General features: G+C 36.7%; 1 protein-coding gene across 1 annotated transcript in view; it reads right to left on the minus strand.

Moving 5' to 3' along the window:
• The window catches only part of LOC130079899 (chloride channel protein 2-like), a gene marked incomplete at its 3' end in the record, with an annotated part of 40755 nt that overhangs the window by 22496 nt on the left and 759 nt on the right, over positions 1 to 17500 (minus strand). Inside the window, exons 2-6 of the mRNA XM_056245137.1 lie at positions 12231 to 12275; positions 3827 to 3958; positions 1619 to 1747; positions 1399 to 1532; positions 709 to 786 (exon numbers count right to left, since the gene is read on the minus strand). Of these exons, the coding sequence (XP_056101112.1) occupies positions 709 to 786; positions 1399 to 1532; positions 1619 to 1747; positions 3827 to 3958; positions 12231 to 12275 (518 nt within the window). The remainder of the gene's footprint in view (positions 1 to 708; positions 787 to 1398; positions 1533 to 1618; positions 1748 to 3826; positions 3959 to 12230; positions 12276 to 17500) is intronic.

A 17500-nucleotide genomic window follows, 5' to 3' on the forward strand; every position in this document is an offset into this window, starting at 1 on the left:
GTTTTGTGCGCACAATTCACACAAAAATATGCCAAAAATGCCCGTCTCGGCGAGCATCCTTGTAAACATAGTCGGTTATGGCTTAAGTGAACATAAACAGTTAAGAAATAAAACACGTGTAACAGTATATTGGATCGGTGCCTAATATTCCTGCTGCTGTCTGTGTTTTTTAATGTTAATAAAGCAACAAAGGACAAAGAAAATCACTCACTGCTCTTAACTTTTGCAACTTTTATTATTATTGATGTTTAATTTATACAGTGAAGACTATCCAGTGTTATTTACATTTGATTACTTTAGTCAATACCTCTACCTGAAAACTACTGTTACTTGTCTTTAATAATATTTTAAATGTATATTATTAAGGCTAGTAGTTTAAGCTGTGGTATTGAAATTTGAATAGAGAATTCAGAATTGTCACTGGTATCTACAATTTTAATGTCATAACTGCCTGTTTTTGCAAAAACAGTTTCATGGCTGGGAAAAACATTATTTATGGCTGGCTGGCAAATTTTCTTAAGTCATCGGCCACTGGCAGGTGTGGGGAAAAAAGTTATTTTTAGGCCCTGCTTACCCATAATCCACCTCAATAGCAGCAAGTGTTCAAAACTTCACTTTGGTACAAAATATGACCCAAGATCTTCACCCATTTATGTGTACTGCGAATGAGTTTGCTTAAAATTGGAGGATTTGAAACTTTGTAATTACCTCATAAATTCCACCAAAGAAAGACATGAATTTGCAGAGAAGAGCAGCACACAAACTGGCAATGTGCACAAACGGACCCTACAAGATAGAAAACATACACACATAAGGCTTGTGATGAATCTGCAACAAAGTAGGAACACTTTAAAGGGTTAGTTCACCCAAAAATGAAAATGATGTCATTAATGACTCTCCCTCATGTCGCTCCAAGCCCGTCAGACCTCCGTTCATCTTCAGAACACAGTTTAAGATATTTTAGATTTAGTCCGAGAGCTTTCTGTCCCTCCATTGTAAATGTGTGTACGGTATACTGTCCTTGTCCAGAAAGGAAATAAAGACATCATTAAAGTAGTCCATGTGACATCAGTGGGTTAGTTAGAGTGTGTTGAAGCATCGAAAATACATTTTGGTCCAAAAATAACAAAAACTAGGACTTTATTCAGCATTGTATTCTCTTCCGGTTCTGTTGTGGACAGAAAGCTCTCGGACTTAATCTAAAATATCTTAAACTGTGTCCTGAAGATGAACGGAGGTCTTACGGGCTTGGGACGACATGAGGGAGAGGCATTAATGACATCATTTTCATTTTTGGGTGAACTAACCCTTTAAAGACGCTACAACCACACTTAGGGCAGGTAAATTAGATCTCGCGCTAAAAACACATTCTCTGTATCTGAATCTGTGCATGTTCACCTCCTTTCCCAGAGGCAAACCACTGCCCAGTGCGCAGGTCAGTCCAACCACTTTGGCCACGAACGTTTTCAACGTGAGATACTCCTTCAGCACAACTCCTCTGAGAATCGTCTTCATTTCAGGAATACCAGACCCTGATTGAGAGATAAACGCTAAATTATGAAGAAGAAGAAGAAGAACAGAAACCTCTTATGAGTGTGTGAATGCAAGTGTGTCTCACCGGCGGCCTGAGGCGCTACTATGTGTGTGAAGCCTGCAGAGAAACTGATGAGAACCACAGGATAAGTGACCCAAGCCAAATACTGCAGGATGACGTTACTGTCCAAACCACCATACATCCACTTCTGAGCTGTAGAAAGCAGAACACACAAGTAGAAACGTACAGGGTACATGTATGTACTATAAACTTTCAATTAGATAAATGACAAAGTATCTACACTGCGAAAGTCTAAACTTCTTGTTTAGTCACTTTGTCTTGTTGTTTTCCATTAAAAAGATCTAAAAACTCTTATATCAAGGTTCATTTACTTAGAAGCAAAATTACGTAAGATATACATTTTTGTTTTCTGAAAATAGTCATTAAAATGAAGTGAGTTTGTGCTTAAAACAAGAAAACAATTAAGGGGCAAAATGATGAGCAAACATCAGTGGTGAACATCAGACCAACTGTGAAAGTAAAAGGCATTTGCATTAGAATAGTTAAAAACCCATAAACACAATAACTTTCAATGTAACACAATTGCCTATTACTTTTGACCAATAGGTGGCGCTAACACCAAATTTATTTGGTGTGGTCAGTGTTGGGTGACAATTACACACACCAAATTTGGTGTCAATATGCCAAAGCCTTGCAGAGATACGGCCTCAGATGCAGTTTGGCATCATGCCATCAAATTCGTTAATGCGGTAAATGAAAACAGTTTTGTCTATTGACATAAAAATCTTCTTGCCAGCATAGTCAGATTCTGAGTCGAGTCGAATCGAATCTGGTGGAAATCGGGTTTGAAAAAGTAGGAATTCACATAAATCAAAATGGCAGACAGGAAGTTTGGCCAATTATGGCATAATTGTTATTATTGACAACAGGCTAAACATCGGTTCCCAACAGGGGGGTCGCGGCCCACAAGGGGGCCTCAGCGAGCTCTGTGGGGGGTCGCGTCATATTTTGAAAAGTTTTCAGCAATGAGTATTAAATAAAAGTCCTTAACTTTTTTCTGTTCAAAATTTACAAAATGTATATAATGAGCGAATTCATCATGAATAAATTTTCCAATCCTTGTTTTTGTGTTATCCTGAACCACTATGGTACACCTATAATAAGTGTTTAAATTGGGACTATTTTACACTGGTTCGGATCGCTGCCGCTGCAGAGTAGCCCAGTACCTGCGTGACTCGTCATAGACGTACACAGAGAGAACTAGTTCGGGCTACAATGTTCTTCCGAAAGACGCATTATTCTGTTAATAAAGCACCAAAAGCTTAAAAAATAAAGCCTCACAAATAACATGCAAGTATTGAGGCCCCAGACAACAGTCATTTAGTAATAGCCTATATTCTTTTTTTTTTTCTTTTTTTGTTAACCTACACACTAGTGTGAATATTTTTGTTTTTGCATTTCAAATGGGGCCAATTTATAGGCTTCTCCTAGGCTTACGTTTTTAAATTACAAAGGGCCTACTGATGTTTTTGTTTATTGTATTTTCAATATTATAGGCTATTATTTGTGCATAAACATACCGTTTGTTTGAAAACAACATATTCTGTCATCCTTGCTGCAAGCTTACAAGAGCGATAATATCATTAAATGTGAAGGGGGGCCCTAAATAAATTTCTTGGGAAAAGACAAAAAAAGGTTGGGAACCACTGGGCTAAACTAAACAAAAGCAATTAAAATTCCATTATAATTTTTTACCACACTGCCTCAAAACTTTTTGAGTACCTTCAGGTCATTGTGTCGAAGACACATAACGAGTTTCATAATGGTACGCCAATGCATTCGTAAAATACAGCATTTCATGACAAAAATTAAAGACGCCCAAAATGGCCGACATGGGAATATAGGGTATTGTTTGACTCGGCATGCCGCATCAAATTTAAAGACACTTGAGTCAAAATGTTCAGAAGTTATATAAAAATAGCCATTTTTCATATCTCCTGACCTGCACTGTGCCTAAACTGTGAGGGTATCTTCAAGTGTTTCTAGCCCTCACGGTTTAAAAGTTATTAACATAAACATGACTGCAACTTTGGACAGTTGGTGGCGCTAGAGCGGTTGAGTTAGAGACTCCAAAATTGCTGTGGTTAATGTTCAGACTGTCCTCTATTAGTGGGCCAGTGTTCACTGAAAAAAAACGACATAGCAACTGAAAAAAACAGATATTATGCGTCAATTCCTGACATCTTCACACACACACACACACACACTCACCTTGTAATAAGAGGGCGATGCAGAAATCCATAACAAAGCTGACCAGCGCCATGACGAGTCCCAGCAAGATGAGGAAGATCCAGTCCTCGCCGACCCGCAACATGAAGAACCGCTGACAGTGCACTGCACAGACTCCACAGGAAAGACTACATTACCCACAATGCATCAATGCACACCTGGAAAACTCCAAAAACAAGAACTAACTGCACTATCCCACAATTCCCAAAGCAGAGCAAGGTGTCAACAGCTATGATTCCATCCACCTATGATTATGCGATTATTGATTATTGATATGATTATTGCCTTAAAAAAACCGATGGATGGAAAAGCCAAGATGTGCATAAATTCTAAAACATGCATTTAATTGAGGGAGGCGGATACTTTATTATCCGATTATAAGACTTGCGCATAAACTACTATGAAAAACATTTACCGAATAAATCCTATGCGCAACAAGAAACTCATGTGACTTTGCCTCGATGTGATTGGATAACTGGAGTAACCAGCGGACCAATGGCATCGCAGCATCTCTCACATGTTGGTTTGGTGTTTCTGAAGCGCCGGAGTCAAAGTGTGTGATCAGAATGATTTGGTTTGATTCCCTCCAGAAGCGTCTCACACGAGTGCGTTCCCGAACACCAGCATCCGAACGGGTTTCGTCTGACGCTCTGAAACTCGATTGCAGCAGCTTCCTGGGAAATTGGCGCAAAATATCGGAAATAAAAACGGGAGTGATGATTTTGTTCTCTTGAACACCTGGGATGGAAACTCTGCTTAATTCGTAAATGTCTTAAGCCATATTTCAATTGTGCGCATAAGTTAAATTCCTAACTTTAGATGGAAACATATGAACACCTCAAAAAAAAGAAACAAGCTAAAGTCAAAGAAAAATGTACACAATGAAAAAATGCTATGATTACACTTTTCTGCCACTAGTATTTATTGTAAATTTTTTATTTGTATTATTATTTATACAATATTTAATCTTTTTCTACTAAGAGAAACAACTTTCCCTAGATGGCCTTTCATTATGGTAACTAAGGCCCTGTTTACAGCTGGTCTTAAAGGGTTAGTTCACCCAAAAATATAAATGATGTAATTAATGACTCTCCCTCATGTCGTTCCAAGCCCGTAAGACCTCCGTTCATCTTCGGGACACAGTTTAAGAAATTTTAGATGCTGGAAGAATCCGGAAGACAATACAATGCTGAATAAAGTCGTAGATTTTGTTATTTTTGGACCAAAATGTATTTTCGATGCTTCAAAACATTCTAACTAGGGCTGGGTATTGACACACATTTCACAATTTGATTCGATTTCGATTCACAAGCTTGCAATTTGATTCCGATTCCGATTCGATTCGATTCAATATGGATTATTTTGGATATCAGGTACAATACATGGCAAATTCTCTCAAGGAAAACAAATCTCTTAACTAATGCTGTAAACTATGGGAGTCAGTTGTAGCCTATAGGCTTCATTAGCCGACTATAATATTGAATGTAAAAATGAACTGATTTGTAGCTATACAAACACTTAAATTACACTTATTTATTTTTATAATAATAAAGTTATGTGAAATATAAACATTTAATTGGTGGCTGTCATAAAAACTTGCCAGATTTATTCAAACATGCATTAAATATCGAAGAACGTTAAAAATTATAATGAATATGTAATATGGTGCATATATTTAGCAAAATGCTCCTCTCTAGAGTTCATTTTTCTAGCTGACTAACGAGTTTATGGTCACATTTGGTTTTTCTGAGGTAAATGTGACGTTACATGACATTGTTTACAAGCGTTGTACTGACGTCTTTCCACGGATGAAACACTGATTGAGCGATTCCACGTGACATGATACAGATTTCGATAAGTTGTACTCTATCTTTAACACACTTTCAGACGCTCATTCATGTTTATTTGGCGCTGTAACTGGTATTATTAAGGCAGAAGAGGAGATCATGAGCTTCTCTTGAGCTGAGCCAGAGCGATCTCACACCACAGCGCCAAAACGCTATTTATGTTTTTGAATTTCGTAAGAAAATGGATGTAATTTGAGACTTTATTTAGTATCAATAGTAACAAAGCACAAATATTATTGCGATTTATTGGATGGGATGCGCGCTACAATGATCCATTCATTCATCAACTGAAAACAGGATGACTAATCGATTCTTGAGATTTAAGAATCGATATCGGTTCGTAAAAATGAGAATCGATTAATATCGAGAAATCTATATTTTTTACCCAGCCCTAATTCTAACTAACCCACTGATGTCACATGGACTACTTTGATGATGCCTTTATTTCCTTTCTGGACAAGGACAGTATACCGTACACACATTTACAATGGAGGGACAGAAAGCTTTCGGACTAAATCTAAAATATCTTAAACTGTGTCCCGAAGATGAACGGAGGTCTGACGGGCTTGGGACGACATGAGGGAGAGTCATTAATGACATCATTTTCATTTTTGGGTGAACTAACCCTTTAAGATGCGTTTGGTCGATCGGATCACAAGTAGACGAGAGAGACACATTCCCGTTCACACCGGTGTTTTAATCCGTCTCTTTTGTCCACTTTCACCCACTTCTGTCCGGATTTCTCCGAGGAGAGGGTCTATGGCGGGTAAATGTTTGGGTTTCTTAAGATCTTTCGATCTAATGGACGAAATAAGCTCACGCAATTTACATATGAACGCGACCGTAGACGACGGAGAAACACACTGAGAACATCAGCTTTAGTTTCTGCTCTGACAGACGCGAGACCAGCCGAACGCTGTGAGTGTGTGTGTGTGTGTGTGTGTGTGTGTGTTAGAAATCAGGAATGATGAGAGAACATTGTGATTGGTACGTCTTTCCTCTCCAAACCAAACTTGTGTCTCCAGCCGAGAGTTTAAACCGCGTCTGACTCGAGCTCTTCCCGTAATGTTCAGGCGTTAGATCAGAAGACGGAGAGACGGCGGTGTTTAGCGGCTGTTTGAACACATGAGCGTTTACACTACGAATGCAATCCGGTCAAATGTGTTTCAACTTCCTGTGGAAAGTGGACAAGCTCAAAACCTTTTAGACCCGATTACACCTGTATTTAGCCTCGTCTACTTGTGATCCGATCGTCCAAAACACAAACAGGAGCTTAAATGTTATCCTTCCATCAGTGTTTACACTAAACTACCCACAATGGTCTTTTCGGCTGTAAAACATCTAATCAAAACAGTGACTCACAACTCAAACAAGCACACAATGTTAATGCATTGTTAGATGACTGGTTTAAGTCAGAACTAGATCTGGCATGATTTTGAGCTACAACTTTATTATATTTCAGGATAACTTGAATAATACGTTGGTTCTTCGTAATAAACTCAAACACCCACACACTATTCACAGAATATAACAGTTATAAGAGCATTTCGCCAAACTAAAGCGTTGTGAAAACCACATGATTCTCATTATGAATCTCATTAAATTAACTTGCACCAATGTATATATCGCTTTATGTGAGTGTAATGTATGTATGCAATATTCAGGATGTGTCATTATGTCTCTATGTGGTGTTTTTAATCTGCTTTAAGACACACCATGTGTAAGTTCATAAGTCGACAGCATTGCTCAATATTTTCTCCTTAAAACTGCAGTGAACCAAAGACAGTCTCAAACACACGGTTTGAAATCGCTGGTGTTTCTGACGTCACAAACGACCTTGTAACCAATCAGATCAACGTGTGATCGTCAACCAGTGGATCTCTGAGCTGAGGGAGTGAGTGGAGGCGGGGCTCAGTTGCATATTCATAGAACCGCGAATACTTAATGAGGCAAGAGTTACATTCAAGATATTTTAAGGCATGAAGAAAGTTTTTCACGGAAAAAACGTTTAAATGTCATTTTGGTGATCAAAGATGAGTTTTAAGGGATAAAATAATTGACTACAGGGAGACTTTAAATAAAGAGCTGTGCAATATTATAGTTACATTTTGCGACGATATAAACAATCAAGCCTTTGATATTTACTATATAGTATAAATATATTAGGGCTGTCAAACGATTAATCACGATTAATCGCATCCAAAATAAAAGTTTGTGTTTGCATAATATATGTGTGTTTACTGTGTATAATTATTTTGTATATACACTACCGTTCAAAAGTTTGGGGTCGGTACGATTTTAAATACTTTTAAAAGAATTCTCTTCTGCTAACCATGGCTGCGCTTTTTTGATTAAAAATACAACAAAAATCAGTTATAGTATTAAATATTATTCCAGTGTAAATCAGCTGTTTTCTGTGTGAATATATAGTAAAGTGTAATTTATTCCTGTGATCAAAGCTGAATTTTCAGCATCACCAGTGTCAGTGTCTTCAGTGTCACATGATCCTTCACAAATCAGTATAATATGAGGATTTGATGCTCAAGAAACATTTATTATTATTATCAATGTTGAAACAGTTGTTGGTCTGTCAGTTGTACAGTTTTTTTTTTTTTTTTTTAGGATTCTTTGATGAATAGGAAGTTCAAAAGAACAGCATTTGTTTGAAATAGAATCTTTTGTAAAATTATAAATGTCTTTACTGTCCTTGATAAATAAAAGTATTGATTTCTTTCCTCCAAAAAATAAAAATAAAATTCTCACTGACCCCAAACTTTTGAACGGTAGTGTAAATGCACACATGTATATATTTAAGAAAGATATGTTATTTATATATAAAATGTTTATATTTATATAAAATATACATTATATATAGGCTACATTCAGTCTATGTACAGTATATACATGCAAATATTTCTTAAATACACATGCATGTGTGGGTATTTATGTATTAAAAATAATTATACACAGTACACACACATATATTATGCAAACACAAACTTTTATTTTGGATGCGATTAATCGCGATTAATCGTTTGACAGCCCTAATATATATATAATTGTATGCATACTTTATGTATGCAGATAAAGTTGCACATACAGCTGTACTTTAACTCAGTACTTTATATAGAGAGCTGAGAATAATATAGTTACGTTTCGCAGTGAAATGATAAAATCAAGTAGGTGTGTACGTGCTTGAGTGCAACTCCATTAAACTCAATAACAGTCATTTTGGAAACATTATTTCTTTATTCTTCTCATAAACAACAGGTCTGGGAAAGCATCTCTGTCACCCTCCGCATTTATAGTTAAACACACGGATGCTGTTAGTATCCACGGCAACCTCGATAAGAGCCAATGATGACTCACCAAATGATGGAGCGAGAAGCAGTGTGTGTGTGAACATGTTTGAGACGGTGGCGTGTGGGAGTGACGATGTGGACGCGTCTCAAACACACATAATGCTCTTATAATCACGTCTCCAGACGTCTCGATTCGCTTTGAAATGCAGACACCAACTTTAGACATGAAAGCATGAGATGAACACACACACACACACACACACTGAGGCCTGTTTGAGAAGCGGAGCTCCTAAATGTCTTGTTTATGCAGATGTAATGAGGGTGAAGGCTTTATGTAGGAGTGTGTGTGTGTGTGTGTGTGTCACTGCTGGCTTCTGCTTTATAACACACTCCATCAAAACAAAGTCATTAGCTCGCATTTCTCTCGCTCTTCTTCATTTAACCCCTCGCTTTCTGTTCACATTACCTTCAGATTTACTTATGAGCACGTGTTTTGTACTATTGCATTATATCACCTAAACATATATGCAAAAACATCGGGACAATTTTTTAAAGTATTATTACCCCTCCCCCTATTAAAGAGGCTATATGTAAGATTTTTCATGTATTAATTGCTTTTTGTATTGCCAATATGTGAACAGCTAACGAAACTTAAAAAATTAGACCTTCTACGACTTCCCATGTTGTCTATGAAAGGCTGTAGACTGATTTTGTGTGTGTGAAGGACTCGTTTTGCTGGGGAAATCAAAAGGGGGTGTGATGTTTACACTCCCGAGAGACTCTCTTCTGGTCAATGACACATGAAACTAATGCTTATACAATGTTCAGGGTTACAAAGAAAGTGCCGTTCTGTCAATCCCTCGTCCCAAAAAAGATATTAATTCAAACTATAGTCTCAAATATATTCTATCAAACTATCATAATGGTGTAATTTTGATTACCTAATTTGTAGGGCTGTCAAATGATTAATCGTGATTAATCACATCCAAAATAAAAGTTTTTTTTACATAATATGTGGGTGCACTGTGTATAATTATTTTATATATATATATATAAATACACACACATGCTTGTATATATTTCAGAAATATTTTCATGTATATACTGTATATAGATATAATTTATATTATATATAAATATAAATATTTTATATATAAATAATATTTTTTTCTTAAATATACATGCATGTGTGTGTATTTATATATATATACAAAATAATTATACACAGTGCACCCACATATTATGTAAAAAAAACTTTTATTTTGGATGTGATTAATCGTGATTAATCATTTGACAGCCCTACTAATTTGCCATGCCAGTGAATTGCAGAGAAAGGGGATTAATTCAAACTAGGGCCAGATTTACTCTTTTGGCATTTAAAAAAGGGTTATTTTTGCAGCTCATATTAATTTTTTTTTCAGGAGTTTTCCTTTCAGACGCAAAATTTATTATTTTTTTTATTTAGTGTTTGATTTACTAAAGTTTGCGCTCGTCCATTTACTGGTGTTTGCGTCATTATTTACAACCCCCCCCAAAAAATGTCCTAAACCAGACGCTAATTAGCACAGCTCTTGGTAGATTGTGGTTTTTACTCTTTTAATTCCTTTTATAACCGTTTTAATTTTCCTTGCTATTATTTTGAGATTATTTTAAATCATTTCTGTGTAAAGCACTTTGAATTACCATAGTGTATGAAATGTGCTATATAAATAAACTTAAGGAAATTATCCGGCTGCGTCTGTTCTTTAATTAGCGCGTCATCAGTAGATCATGCTAATTTTCCCTGTTTATTAAATCTAGTATAGCCTCCTAAATACTTCATAATCAAACATTCATAGTGTGATTTTTTTGTTATTGAGAGGAAACCATGCAGCACATTGTTTACATATTCATCTAATCGAGGCTTTGAATCACATTCAGTCTCTAATATGTTGCGTGTGTGTGTGTGTGTGTGTGTGTGTGATAAGCTGCAGTTCACGAAACGGCCACCGGTGTCACTAATAACACCGGTTTCTGAACTCTACATATAACACCCCTTTAATGTATAATTTGATATAGTACTTAGAAGAATCCCACAATGCATTTAAATCATATTTAAAGTAGTTTAATTACAGTCAAGCTGCTTATAATAGAGTGGTGCAAGTGTGACGTCAGAACCCAGAAGTCGAATTATTATTCGATAATTTAAGAATACAATAATTTAGCCTTGAGGTCATGAACGCATGAACTAACTGTTCCGCATTTGTCATTAAAAGCATTGCAAAAGTTCATTTATTTCAGTAATTCAACTTAAAAGGTGAAACTAATATATTATATAGACTCATTACATGCAAAGTGAGATATTTCAAGCCTTTATTTGTTATGATTTTGATGATTATGGCTTAGAAAACCTTTTCACAATATTCTAATTTTTAATTTGGGGTTTTCATAAGCTGTAAACCATAATCATCACAATTATAACAAATAAAAGCTTAAATATCTCCCTTTGCATGTAATGAGTCTATATAATATATTAGTTTCACCTTTTTGCACGATATTCAAATTTTTCGAGTTTCACCTGTATGCATGTATAGTATGTAAAGGTCTTTTTATTTTTTTTATGAATCTAATTATTAAACTAATTATATAAAACTATGTTGTCAGTGCACTTCAAATATGTTAAAGAGACAAGGCCTAATACAGTTCCTGTCCTTTAATGCAGGGCAAAGCACACAGCAATGGAAGGAATATATATTAAATATAATAAGAAATATATAATATATATATAAATATATAATCCTTTGGGATTTTCCTCTGGGCTTTTATAAAGGGGTTTAATAATGTCAAATAAAGCCTGTGGTAAACATAACCTGATGATACTTTGACATTTTGACACTGAACACACACACACACCTGAAGCTGTCTTATCTACTTATTAAAGTATGTTTAAAAAAAATTAACACAACTGCTTAAATTCACGTTTTCACTATAGGTGTGTTTAATTTACGTTGTAGAACAAAACATCAAATGTACTGTCAAGTTATGTTTACAAAAACAACACATTGAAGTACTAGCACATGAAAATATCAGTTCATCAATGGATCAAAGAGAGATGTGACGTTGTTTTATTGATGAGGATTTAGTTTGTATTAAGTTCATATGTTAGAAGTCATGAGTTAATAAACAACAAATGCATTTTTTTTTTAAATCTGATGCATTTAAAGTGTTTTTTGTTTTGTTTTGTTGTTTTTTTTTTACCAGAAAAAAAGTCCGGAGGTGATGATTCCAGGGCATATCGAAACCCTGAGGACAAACCACAGACAGTTTGAGGAAAAGTGTGTGTGTGTGTGTGTGTGTGTGTGTGTGTGTTTGTGTGTGTGTGTGTGTGGAAACCAGAGAAAATTAGCCATAAAGTAAAAGCGAGCGAGAAAGAAAGTGTGTGAGAGAGAGAGAGAGAGAGAGAGAGAGAGAGAGAGAGAGAGAGAGAGAGAGAGAGAGAGAGAGAGAGAGAGAGAGAGAGAGAGAGAGATGGCTAAACACACATTTTAGAGATTAGAGAACAGATCAGCTTGTTATTAACAAACACGAACTCGTGCCAGAATCTATTTGCAGATCTACAGAAAGTACAGCGTGATGAAAAAAAACAAACATTTTGTTTGTTTTTTGAAAAAAAAAAAAACACACACTCTATTCTCACAAAGACATTAGTCTAAATATCGTTCATATGATGTTTGACATCTATATATATATATATATATATATAAGTTGAAATATGAATACACTTGTAACATTTCCTTCGTCTCCTGTAGACATTAAACAGTGTCTATTGCCTCTCACTCACTCACTCTCTCACTCTCTCACTCTCTCACTCTCTCACTCTCTCACACACTCACACACTCACACACTCACACACTCACACACACACACACACTCACACACTCACTCAATGTCTCAGACGATGTTTAACAGTGAGATTGATCAACAGAGGAAAATAAACCGGTCAGTGAAAGAGAAAGTGCTTGTTGATCAACTTCACTCTTGATCTCTGAGGTTGTCATGGTGACGTATGGAGCAGATAGTCCTGTAGTGATGATGTCACAGAAAGTGATCATTTAATCTATGTAGTGTTTCACTATTGCCATGACAACAACGAACCGTTCATCCATCCACCCGAGAAGAGCGGCAACCTGTAACCATGGTGACCCGTGACTCACACTGATCACCTGCTGACATCACATCTGTTACAGGACAAGAGTGTGAGTGCGTGTGTGTGTGTGTGTGTGAGAGAGAGAGAGTGTGTGTGCGAGTCTGTGTGTGTGTGCGAGTCTGTGTGTGTGTGCGAGTCTGTGTGTGTGTGCGAGTCTGTGTGTGTGTATGAGAGTGTGTGTGTCTGTGTGAGTGAGTGAGTGAGTGAGTGAGTGAGTGAGTGAGTGAGTGAGTGAGTGAGTGAGTGAGTGAGTGAGTGAGTGAGTGAGTGAGTGAGAGAGAGAGAGAGAGAGAGTGTGCGCGCGCGCGTGTGTGTGTGTGTGTGTGTGTGAGAGTGTGTGTTCGTCTCCCTCTCAATATTTAATGCATGATCTCATTATTTGATTCGACTCAGAATTGCACAGAGAGTGAATCTCCTCAGTCAGAGAGAGTGAACCTGACCGGTGACCTCTGACCCTCTATAGAGGTTACACACACTGATCAAAGCTCAGTGTGTGTGTCATGTCCCCTCAGTGGAGCGATGGCGCCCCCATCAGGACACACACCGACACTACAACACACTGAATGCATCAAACTTTCATATGATCTTTTGCAACATTACTTTTAATCCCTAAAGGCTCTTTCGGGGGGAAATGCAAAAGCATTGACTTGTTAATTAATACATTTTTGGTAAAGGCATAATTAAAAGCAAGAAAGATGAGCTTTTAAACAAGTCAAGCTCGAGCTAGAACCTGATAAAGTGCAAAGGTGTGTATGTCCTGTAGAGGGCGCCGTATTCAAATCAAACACTCGAGGACATGATGTAAATACTTTCACTGATCAATATATAAAAGACAGACATCTATCCCGAAGCCAAGTGTAATTATTGAGGCAAACGAACGAATGTTATGGCTAGTGTGATGTCATGATGCAGAAACACTGAGTGATGTCATCTGTCACACTCGTTTGCACTGAATCAGTTTCCGGGACGCTTCCCTCTCAATGTAACTCTAATGTGTCGAAAACTCTGTGCTCTTCGAGTAAAAATATGTAAAAAAATAAATAAAAAATGTGTTGAATTTTTTACTTCATCAGAATGGGAGACGACCAAGCGTATCTGTCAATCATCAGCATGACATCAGAACTGCCCAATCAGTGTGAGTTGCATAAAAAGTGGGTGGAGCCAATGAATGAAAGACTTGCCGTATAGAGAGCCTAAGCCCCTCCCCTCCGCTTCCGGCTCATGGGACCTTATTTCGGGAAAAATATGTATAGTAGTCAATGGCGTCTGAACTGTGCCCTGAATTACACATATGATGTTTGTCAATTTAAAAAGATAATTCTGAAAGTCAAGAAAGTCGCAGTTTGTCATAAAACAGAAGAGTAACATTTAGTTTTATGTGAAAATCGCTCAATGAACGACATCTCCCGGGAAGCGAAACAACGAGCGAGATCCGCTGCTCGTGTGTGTGCAGTCTGGTACAAAACACTCGATGACGGCGTAACGTTACGATTATAACGCAAGACTATAGAAACAATGACAGACGTTAGCTTCAGTAAAGTTAGCATCAGTAAAGTTCGCTTCAGTAAAGTTAGCTGTTAGCTTCAGTAAAGTTCGCTTCAGTAAAGTTCGCTTCAGTAAAGTTCGCTTCAGTAAAGTTCGCTTCAGTAAAGTTCGCTTCAGTAAAGTTCGCTTCAGTAACGCTAGCTCCAGTAAAGTTAGCTCCAGTAAAGTTAGCTCCAGTAAAGTTAGCTTCAGTAAAGTTAGCTGTTAGCTCCAGTAAAGTTAGCTCCAGTAAAGTTAGCTTCAGTAAAGTTAGCTCCAGTAAAGTTAGCTCCAGTAAAGTTAGCTCCAGTAAAGTTAGCTGTTAGCTTCAGTAAAGTTAGCTTCAGTAAAGTTAGCTGTTAGCTTCAGTAAAGTTAGCTTCAGTAAAGTTAGCTGTTAGCTCCAGTAAAGTTAGCTCCAGTAAAGTTAGCTTCAGTAAAGTTAGCTCCAGTAAAGTTAGCTCCAGTAAAGTTAGCTCCAGTAAAGTTAGCTCCAGTAAAGTTAGCTGTTAGCTTCAGTAAAGTTAGCTTCAGTAAAGTTAGCTTCAGTAAAGTTAGCTCCAGTAAAGTTAGCTCCAGTAAAGTTAGCTTCAGTAAAGTTAGCTTCAGTAAAGTTAACATCAGTAAAGTTAGCATCAGTAAAGTTAACATCAGTAAAGTTAACATCAGTAAAGATAGCTTCAGTAAAGTTAGCATCAGTAAAGTTAGCTCCAGTAAAGTTAGCTTCAGTAAAGTTAGCTCCAGTAAAGTTAGCTTCAGTAAAGTTAGCATCAGTAACGCTAGCTCCAGTAAAGTTAGCTCCAGTAAAGTTAACTCCAGTAAAGTTAACTCCAGTAAAGTTAGCTCCAGTAAAGTTAGCTTCAGTAAAGTTAACATCAGTAAAGTTAGCATCAGTAAAGTTAACATCAGTAAAGTTAGCATCAGTAAAGTTAGCATCAGTAAAGTTAGCTCCAGTAAAGTTAGCTTCAGTAAAGTTAACATCAGTAAAGTTAGCTCCAGTAAAGTTAGCTTCAGTAAAGTTAGCATCAGTAAAGTTAGCTCCAGTAAAGTTAGCTTCAGTAAAGTTAGCATCAGTAACGCTAGCTCCAGTAAAGTTAACTCCAGTAAAGTTAACTCCAGTAAAGTTAACTCCAGTAAAGTTAGCTCCAGTAAAGTTAGCTTCAGTAAAGTTAACATCAGTAAAGTTAGCATCAGTAAAGTTAACATCAGTAAAGTTAGCATCAGTAAAGTTAGCATCAGTAAAGTTAGCATCAGTAAAGTTAGCTCCAGTAAAGTTAGCTTCAGTAAAGTTAGCATCAGTAAAGTTAGCTCCAGTAAAGTTAGCTTCAGTAAAGTTAGCATCAGTAAAGTTAGCTTCAGTAAAGTTAGCATCAGTAACGCTAGCTCCAGTAAAGTTAACTCCAGTAAAGTTAACTCCAGTAAAGTTAACTCCAGTAAAGTTAACTCCAGTAAAGTTAACTCCAGTAAAGTTAACTCCAGTAAAGTTAACTCCAGTAAAGTTAACTCCAGTAAAGTTAACTCCAGTAAAGTTAACTCCAGTAAAGTTAACTCCAGTAAAGTTAACTCCAGTAAAGTTAACTCCAGTAAAGTTAACTCCAGTAAAGTTAACTCCAGTAAAGTTAACTCCAGTAAAGTTAACTCCAGTAAAGTTAACTCCAGTAAAGTTAACTCCAGTAAAGTTAACTCCAGTAAAGTTAACTCCAGTAAAGTTAACTCCAGTAAAGTTAACTCCAGTAAAGTTAGCTCCAGTAAAGTTAGCTCCAGTAAAGTTAGCTTTAAAGTTAGCTTCAGTAAAGTTAGCTTCAGTAAAGTTAGCATCAGTAACAGTAGCTCCAGTAAAGTTAGCTCCAGTAAAGTTAGCTCCAGTAAAGTTAGCTCCAGTAAAGTTAGCTGTTAGCTCCAGTAAAGTCCAGTAAAGTTAGCTCCAGTAAAGTTAGCTTCAGTAAAGTTAGCTTCAGTAAAGTTAGCTTCACTCATTGAGAGAAAGTGTGCGCCTTTTGGGTTTGTAGTCTTTGTAATTTCGTATTTTCACAATCTTATACCTCAACAGTTTTACATCAAACTGCGACTTTCTTGACTTTAAAATGTATCTTTTAAATTGACAAACATCATATGTGTAATTCAGGGCACAATTCAAACGAGATCAAAATATTTGTTGTCTCTCACCATTGAGTACCATACAATATTCTTCCGGTCGACCGGAAGGGGAGGGGCTTAGGCTCTCTATAGAGCTCATTACTCTTGTAGAGTTTAGATTGTAGTATTTTCCACTAAAAATGATCATTCTGTCATCATTTACTCCTCATGTCGTTCCAAACCTGAATCTGTTTTTTTGTCCATGTAATGAAAGTCAATGGGGTCCAGTGTTGTTTTTTTGTCTATTCTTGAGTTTTTAAGGTCTTCAAAGTCCTTTAGAATTGAATAGCTAAATATTATATTTATTTTAAAAACAGTAATGTCTACAAGATCGTAAAGTTTTAAATCTATTTAAGAAAACATAAATAACTTAACCCTAACGTTTATCCCTCTGGTGTGGTTCGGTCATTTTTAACCGTCATTTTATTTTTGTAGAATTTTTTTACTCCATTGAAATTGTACGAAACTTGGTAAAGGTTTCGGCACTTTCTGTGTGAACACACACACAAAAATCATGGGTATGATTCAAAAAGGTTAAATGGTCCTGTAAACAATAGTCCCACTTGTGCTCCTCGCGGTCAGAAATGACGCATTATAAACGAGTGTGAGTCGAGTTTCCTCTAGTGGAAGCGTTCGGTACTGCAACATCTCACTGAACGCTC

The sequence above is a fragment of the Rhinichthys klamathensis genome, unplaced genomic scaffold (assembly GCF_029890125.1).
Source record: "Rhinichthys klamathensis goyatoka isolate OS25496 unplaced genomic scaffold, OSU_Roscu_1.1 h1tg001517l_1, whole genome shotgun sequence".
Classification (NCBI taxonomy): Eukaryota; Metazoa; Chordata; class Actinopteri; order Cypriniformes; family Leuciscidae; genus Rhinichthys; species Rhinichthys klamathensis.